The sequence below is a fragment of the Meles meles genome, chromosome 21 (genome assembly GCF_922984935.1).
Source record: "Meles meles chromosome 21, mMelMel3.1 paternal haplotype, whole genome shotgun sequence".
NCBI lineage: Eukaryota > Metazoa > Chordata > Mammalia > Carnivora > Mustelidae > Meles > Meles meles.
Window position 1 is genome coordinate 10298569 of NC_060086.1, and position 8930 is coordinate 10307498.

At 44.2% G+C, this 8930-nt stretch overlaps 1 protein-coding gene across 1 annotated transcript; it reads left to right on the forward strand.

Annotated features, from left to right (window-relative positions):
• The first annotated feature begins 2754 nt into the window (after positions 1-2754).
• Positions 2755-3699, forward strand: LOC123933463 (olfactory receptor 1F12-like). Its single transcript, XM_045992653.1, has one exon. The coding sequence runs from the start codon at positions 2755-2757 to the stop codon at positions 3697-3699; it is 945 nt and encodes a 314-aa protein (XP_045848609.1).
• Positions 3700-8930: the final 5231 nt, after the last annotated feature.

The window sequence follows — 8930 nt, forward strand, 5'->3', positions numbered from 1 at the left end:
ATCTGGCTAAAATTCAGTAAGTGATACTGTTTCTTATGTATCATGGTGTCCAAATTTTTACTTTTATAAATTCATTTCAATCAACAAAATTAGTGAGTTAAATAAGAGTATTAATGAATCAATAAAACAGATGATAAGTAAATGTGAGTGATGTTTGGGAGACACAAAGTTGATATCAGGCGAAGGAGGACAATCTTTAAGGTCTCACCCAATCTCAAAGATGTATGGTCACGAAGGGGAATATTAAAAACAGGTATCCCTTCATTCAACAATAGCATAAAAACATTGAGTTTTTATGCCTTTAGTCCAGGCATGGTTCTAGAAACTAGGGATAGAGCAATACATTAAAACAAAACTCCTCCCCTCATAAGCTTATGATATGATAGGTCAGAAGAATGAGGAGGACTGAGAGCAAGAAACCAGCGAGACAGGAGAGGGGCCACAAGAAAACTGTGCTTAAAACCCAGTAGGGAATGCGTTTCCAAAAGTGGACGTGACCAAGCCTACTAACGGCGCCTTGTTGGTTTTAGTATGATGGAGCCTGAGAACCCACCTCAGATGTGCATTGGTGGCCACAGAAGTTTCATGGATTGTGGAGAAGCCTGAGAAGGCGGCTTCATGAGCAAACAGGAAGAAGGAAACTGGGGTTTGTGTACTGCCCACAGTTTGAGGACTTTTGTGGAAAGGGAGAGTAGTGAGCTGACAGCCAGAGGGAAATGTGGGTCAAGGGTGGATTTTTAAAACTCAGTGATTTCTGTGTGCTGACAGGAATGATCCAAAAGCTAGGAGAAAAATCCTCTTCATTTTAAGTTAGACTCAATCTTAGCTTGGGTTTTCTCCAAATAGGGAATACTTGGGAAGAGTACTTTCCCAACGATTGAGAAGTAGTAACAAGAAATTTCTTCTCCCACATCTCTGGAGAAGGAGAGGACTGTAAGGAAAAGAGGATGATGTCACCTTGGTTTGAAAGGAGTACTAGTCAAGGAAGGGACAGCGCTTTCGCCACTACACACACCATAGCTCCTGGCCTCATAATGTATCTCTCCCAGTATGGGTGATCCTCTCCCGCCACGTCCCTGCCCCATTCCACCTGCTCCACCTGCCCCTTCTCCTACCCCAGCACTGGCCACTCCAGGAAGCCCTGACCCATTTACACAGATGTCCCAAGGCTAAGTTCATCTGGTACCTTTTTTTGGTCTTTTGGAGAAAATCAAAGCAGTGAAATTGAAGGAGCACGTTTATCTTCCACACTAAGGAATAGCTCTAAACAATGCTACAGCATAGTCAAAATCTTCATTCCTCCTCTACCCTCCCCACCTGCACTGGTAAGTTCCTTAGCTCCAAGCAGGCTCCACCTCAACAAAATGGTGGGGTGGAGGAAGGCAACCTCCCAAGACAGTTTTCCCCTTGTCGCTCCCTGCCCAGTTCGTGGTGGGCCATAACCCTGCCCCCGTGGCTTTTCCAGACTGATTTCACCCATCAGCTCTTCCCCCATCCCCACTCAGCACACTGATTCAAGTTCTTCCTTGCCCCCCATCCCTCTTTGTGATCTACTATGTCTTGTGAAGCACTGGAAAACAAGCGATGTATCTAATGAAACTTCAGCTGAGCTCACAATTAACTATTACGAACTCCAGTTTAGTGCGTTTCTATCGTTGTTTTTTGTTTTTTGGTTTTTTGCCCACTCCATTCCTTTGAGCGATTTTACACTTGTAGTTTCTCTTTGTTATCTGCAGGGGCGACTCTTATCCTCCAGAGGCAAATCCCCCTCCTGGATAAGCCCAGACGGAAGGCCTGGCTGTGCTGTCCCAGTCAGCAGGCTCTTCTGTCCAGGTTTGTCCTGACATACTTCATCCACGTCATCATCACCAGGACCAAAATGACCCAGAGTCTATGACAAGTGGCAGCCGGGGCTAAGCCCTGGGCTGTATGTGACTGGGGAAAACAAAAGAAGACAAAGTATTTGAGGGGAAGAAGGGTATGTACAAATAAGACCCTCTGGTTCTATATATGTGCCACTGTGGTTCCAGAATTCTGTAGAGAAAGGGCCTTCAGGTGGCAATCTTACTGGGAGTAAGAAGAAATTATATTTCTATAGTTCTTTTTTTTTAAGATTTTATTTATTTATTTGACAGAGAGAGATCACAAGTAGGCAGAAAGGCAGGCAGAGAGAGTGAGAGGGAAGCAGGCTCACTGCCGAGCAGAGAGCCCGATACGGGACTCGATCCCAGGACCCTGCGATCATGACCTGAGCCGAAGGCAGCGGCTTAAACCACTGAGCCACCCCGGTGCCCCTATATTTCTATAGTTCTTTACTTAATAGTGAGACATGAGTTGTTCAAATCAAAGAGTGAGAGTATGATAGAGTCTGGGCAAGGGGCGAGGAGATGGGCAAAAGACCCTAAGTACTCCTTGTTTGTTAGCACCACGGAGTACATGGTCGTATGTCACAAGGATTCTCCTTAGAGGGATGGCATATGGGGCTTTGCCAGTTCAGGATCAGCAGTATTTTGGCAGTGAAATAATTAAAACCCTGACTTCAGGGTCTGTTGGGGCCTGAAGACTCCCTGGTCGAAGCTTTTCCTTTGGTAAGTGGAGAGTGTTCTTTGGGCTTCATACCAAATGAACAGAGAGATGTGAGCTAGCCAGATGTGAGTTGAGAGGCTGTATGAGGGAAGAAGGGAGGCATTGGTCCCACCCCCTATTCCCTATAGCCTGTGCCTGGTCTGGATCTCCCAGCAGGACCAGCCGATCATGGAGGAAGAAAACCACACAAGCATCTCTGAGTTCATCCTCCTAGGGCTCTCCAGCCAACCTGAAAGGCAGGAGCTGATCTTTGGGCTCTTCCTTGTCATGTACCTGGTCGGGGCAGCTGGGAACTTGCTCATCATCCTGGCCATTGGCTCAGATTCCCACCTCCACACGCCCATGTACTTCTTCCTCAGCAACCTTTCCCTGGTGGATTTCGGCTTCATCTCTGCCACAGTCCCCAAGATGCTTGTGAACGTTCAGACGCAGACTCGGTCCATCTCCTACGGCGGCTGCCTAACCCAGATCTACTTCTGCATTTTGCTTGCCAATATGGACAACTTTCTCCTGACAGCAATGGCTTGTGACCGCTACGTGGCCATCTGTCACCCCCTGCACTACTCCACCATGATGAGTCTGCAAATCTGTGCCCTGATGCTAGGGAGCTCCTGGCTCATTGCCAGCCTCCACTCCCTGCTACATACTGTCCTCATGGCTCGGCTGGAGTTCTGTGCCAGCAACGCCATCCCTTACTTCTTTTGTGACCTCATTCCCCTGCTCCAGCTCTCCTGTTCTAACACCCAGCTCAACCAGCTCATGATTCTGCTGGTGGGGGGCTTGATTGTCCTCATCCCCTTTCTTGGCATTCTTGTGTCCTACACGCACATTGTGTCTGCTGTGCTCAAGGTCCCATCTGCCCGAGGCAAACAAAAGGCCTTTTCCACCTGTGGCTCTCACCTCACTGTAGTCCTCCTCTTCTATGGGACCATTACAGGGGTCTACCTGAATCCCTCATCCTCCCACTCAGCTGATAAAGAATCATTGGCTTCAGTGATGTATATGGTGGTCACACCCATGCTGAATCCCTTCATCTACTGCCTGAGGAACAAGGACATGAAGGGAGCTCTAAGAAAACTATTTGGAGTGAAGGCTTTATCCTGTGGGCTATGATAGCAAAGACCCCTTTCAGGGTCTTTGTGCTGGGAATGAGATGAACCAGGGGAAGGCTCTACATACGGAAGGCTTAAAGAACACAGACCTCATTGTCTTGGGTTACCATGGCCAGGGAGTCTTCTCATTACTCCATAAATAATTTCCAAGTCCCTTCTTGGGCCCTCACACAGACTGCTGAGGGGCATAAACTCTCACCTAAAGACAGAACTACAAAAGCGGATGCAAATTAGCTTTATCTGCAGACCTTCTAGAGAGGGTACAAGTGGAAAACGTGAACTCATAGGAATCTATGGCCTGTGCTGATAGCCTGTGACAAAGGGATGACCTCTGAGAGCCCCGTGCACCCCCAGTTCCTCAAATCCTTAACCCTCATGCATCCCAATTTCTAAACTCCTCTGCTACACCCTCTTCCTCAACCACCATCCCCACATTCTGGGTTGAATCTAGCTCTGGGGACAGACTTGATTGTCCTTGGATGCTGCCGAGTGAGATTCCAAACTCTAGGTACTTGCATCAGGATTGCCTGCAGCTCAGATAAAATACCATGCCCTTCATGAAGCCACCTCACATCTCCCCAGGTGAGAGAGAGTGTTTTCTTTCCCCTGGAGCACCATATAATTCTAATTCTGTTCAACATTTTTCATACCTGGCTCCTCATGATTCATATTCACCACAACTCCACTCCAAGTAGGATGGTTGGGCCTTTTTTAAATTTCATAAAAGGTCCTATTCATCTTAAGAAAGGCATCCTCAAAAGACTGCATCACAGTGCTGGGTTTAAAATAAGGACTCAATAAAAGTACGCTGCTGATAGATGCTAATGACAGCCGAGACAATGGCAGCACACACTGCAAAAAACAACAACAACAACAACAACAAAAAACCACTTATGTCCTCTCTCCCCATGATTTAGTCTTAACCAATACCTTTTATATCTCCCCTTCCAAGGAAAAAGAGCTACCAATCCAGCTAGTCAGAACCTAAAGAATTCAATGGTGCATACTTTATGAAGGTTAGTGTGCCCTTCATCCAGGGATGAAGTCCCCTTCCTTCCAGCCTGCCCCTGGTTAGTCCTCTTCTTTTCATGGTCTCCTTGGCGTCCCCATTTTGGGCCCAGTCACCTCTCTCTGTAATACACCAGGGCTAAGCACACAGATCCTCAATTCAGATTTGGGGCTCCGAGTGGGAAGAGGGTAGGCCCAGACTATTTTCCAGCTCACCTTTGACCAGTGAGTCCACAATGGAGGTTACTGGTTGTAACTCACACACTAACAAAGTGGCACTCTGGCTCAAAGTTTGCTATTGTTCTTTGAACATATTGTTTCCTTGGGAGCCCTCGGGAGTTAGGATGATTGGCAGGGCAAGATATAGTCTTTCCTGGGCCTCTGACCATAAAACCACAACAATACCAAGAAAATCTCACCTCAAACCTATAAAAAAGATGTGAAGAAAAGTTGACGTCAACCACCCTCCCAAACTTGGGAGCATAAACCCGATCCCATGAATGTACCAGAACATTAATTTTAATTTAAAAAAATATGTATTCAAGAAAGGAAGAAAAATAGTTCCATTATCCACATTTTAAAATAGCACTATTAAGTACCACTAGTAATAAAGTGGAAGTATCTTCAAGAATAATGAGAATAATAATAATAAAGAATAATGAGAATAGTAAATATCACCTATCTGGCATTTTCCAATTCACATATAATCCTTTCATCCAATACCTTCTCATTCCCACTGGATGCCTTTCCACACCACCGGACCACAGCTACATCCAGTTAACACATACAGTTTGAACTCAAGTGACAATTCCGTACCAGGTACTATTCTGGGCACTGGGGATATATCAGCAAACAAAACAAAGTTTCTAATTTCATGGAGCAGATGTTCCAAGACATGGGGAGGAGAAGAGGGGGGGGAAAAAGACTATTTATATATAGTCTTTTTTCCCCCCCTCTTCTCCTCCCCATGTCTTGGAACATCTGCATATATTTATATATAAATAGTCTTTTTCCCCCCCTCTTCTCCTCCCCATGTCTTGGAACATCTGCTCCATGAAATACTTATATATATAATATATATATAATATATATATAAGTATATATACTTCCTCTAAGTGCTATTAGGAAAAGAAAAATATATCTAGGCCAGGGAGTAGTAATTGATAAGGAATGTAACTGTGGAAATGTGGCAGGGTCATGCTACAAAGGTCTGTTGTGGAAAAACAAACCATCTAAACGTAGTGGCATAAAATAATAGCAATCATTGGGGCATCTGGCTGACTCAGTTGGTGGAGCATGGGACTCCTAATCTCAAAGTCATGAGGTCAAGCTCTGTGTTGGGCAAGCGGTGAAAATAAAGGTAATAATAAAACAATTAAAAATAAATAATACTTACCTAACCAGGGCTATTACAGAGTTCAAGCAAACTCTTATATATAAAATACCTGTAATAGCTAGAAGACACTCAATAAATATTAGTTCACAATTTTTAAAAAAATAACAGCAATCACTTAATTTTTTTAATTTTTTAAAGATTTTTATTTATTTGTTTGTCAGGGAGAGAGAGCGCACAAGCAGAGTGGGAGAGGGAGAAGCAGGCTCCTCGCTGAGCAAGGAGCCTGATGTAGGACTCAGTCCCAGGACTACAGGATCATGACCTGAGCTGAAGGCAGATGCTTAACTGACTGAGCTGCCCAAGTGTCCCAGCAATCATTTATCTCTCATCTTTCTGGAGTGACTGTGTTGAGCGAGGCAATGCTCCGTCAGGGTTTGTCATATGGTTGCAGACAAAGAGGTTTGGGTGGGAGTTATCCTGAAGGATTATGTATCTAATGGTCATTGCTGGCTGTCAACGAGGACCACAGTTGGGGCTGTTGTTGTTGGAGTATCTATCTGTGGTCTCTCTGGGTGACATGGGCTTCCTCACAAATGATGGCTCTGTCCTGGGGCCAGAATTCCAAGTAGTTTTCATGACCCAGCCTGAAGAATAACAGTATCACTGCCTTCATATTTTATTTGTTAAAAGTGTATCACTATGTCTTTATAGACTTAATGGTATTGGGGGAGTTTGTTTTGCTACAATTTGGAAAGCATTTGTTTTCAGTTTTGTACAATAATACTTAAAAATTTGATGTTCATAATTCTCTCACCATATAATGACCAGAAATTATTGAAAACCTTGTTTAATTTTAAATCTGCATTTTACTTGCCTTATTTAGAAATAAATAAAATCTGCCTTAAAATATTAAAAAAAAAAAAAAGTGTATCACTATGGCCAGACAATATTCAAGGAAAAAGGAATTAGACTTTAACTCTTGATGGGAAGAATGTCAAAGAATTTGGAGACACGTTTTAAAACTATCAATGGCCACGGTCGCCAAACTGTGGAAAGAACCAAGATGCCCTTCAACGGACGAATGGATAAGGAAGTTGTGGTCCATATACACGATGGAGTATTATGCCTCCATCAGAATGGATGAATACCCAACTTTTGTAGCAACATGGACGGGACTGGAAGAGATTATGCTGAGTGAAATAAGTCAAGCAGAGAGAGTCAAGTATCATATGGTCTCACTTATTTGTGGAGCATAACAAATGACATGGAGGACATGGGGAGATGGAGAGGAGAAGGGAGTTGAGGGAAATTGGAAGGGGAGATGAACCATGAGAGACTATGGACTCTGAAAAACAACCTGAAGGTTTTGAAGGGACGGGGGTGGGAGGTTGGGGGAGCCAGGTGGTGGGTATTAAGGAGGGCACGTATTGCATGGAGCACTGGGTGTGGTGCAAAGACAATGAATACTGTTACGCTGAAAAGAAATAAATTAAAAAAATCACAGGTAGTTAGGGAAGGTCTCTCAAAACGGAAACTCAGGCGAAGAGAGATAAAGTTGTAAAAGGTCTTGAGAAAATGGGTTCCAGACACAGGGAACAAGAGCACAGCCCCTAAGAAAGAGTGTTCTTGGCATGCTGGCGAACATGCTCCAGTAAGAACTGTTAGCTAAGTAAGGTTTTTGACTTTTACTCCGAGAAGAGAAGCCTTTGGAAAGTTCTGAGCAGAGATGTGAGATGATCTTATTTATATTTTCTAAAGTTCTTTTATGATGAAGAAACTATAGAGTGGAAAGAAAAGCATCAGCCCCCTGATAAAGTAGTCCAAGAGAGAAGATGGTGACTGGAGGTAGTAAGAAGCTGCTTAGCTGTGTGTGGGTTGAAATAGAACTGGCAGAATTTGTCTATCCACTAAGATGAGAAGAAGGAAAATAAAAGAGGTCTGGATGGTGGAGAGAAAGCAAAGAGTTTGGTTTTGTGGTAAGTTTGAGATGCCTATTTGATCTTCAAGTGGGTAGCTCGATCTGTGAGTCAGAACTCACAGTGGAATTCAAAGCCCCCCTGGGATGTGGCTTCCCCACCCCCTGGATGCCACTGAAACAGATCTCACCAATATCACCGATGATACTCTAAGTTGATAAGGCCAGTGGCATGAAACACATTCCCACTGTTGTGCAGCGACACCACCATCCATGCACAGAACTCCTCGTTTTCCAAAACTGAAAGTCTGCCCCCATCTAACACTAACTCCCCATTCCTTTTGCTCCTGGCACCTGGCAACCACCCTTCTACCTTCTGTGTCTATGAATCTGACTACTTTAGGTACCTCATCTGAGTGGAATCATATAGCACTTGTCCTTTTATTTCAATTACCACAGTGTCTTCAAGTTTCATCTGTGCTGTAGCATATCAGAATTCCCTCCCTTTTTAAGGCTGAAGAACCCATTGTATGATAAATCACATTTTATCAATTCATCCATTGATGGACATGTTGGTTGCCTCCACCTTTGACTATAGTGAATAACACGGCTATGAGCATAGGTGTACAAATATCTCTTTGAGTCCCTGCTTTCAATTCTTTGGGGTCTGTACCCAGAAGTAGAACTGCTATGTCATAATGGTAACTCTAGTTTTAATTTCGTGAGGAACCACCAAACCACCAAACTTAGTCTTGCAAAGCATTTTTTGCATTTTACATTCCCACCAAATTGTACAAGTGTTCCAACTCCTCCACAGCCAAACTAAAAGATGTTTTAAAAAATGAAATCTCAGGGGGCTCCTGGGTGGCTCAGTGGGTTGAGCCTTTGCCTTCGGCTCGGGTCATGATCTTGGGGTCCTGGGATCGAGTCCCACATTAGGCTCTCTGCTCAGCGGGGAGCATGCTTCCCTCTC

Excerpts from the sequence above, each read along its gene's own strand:
- LOC123933463 (XM_045992653.1), top strand. The coding sequence starts at position 2,755 with ATGGAGGAAGAAAACCACACAAGCATCTCTGAGTTCATCCTCCTAGGG.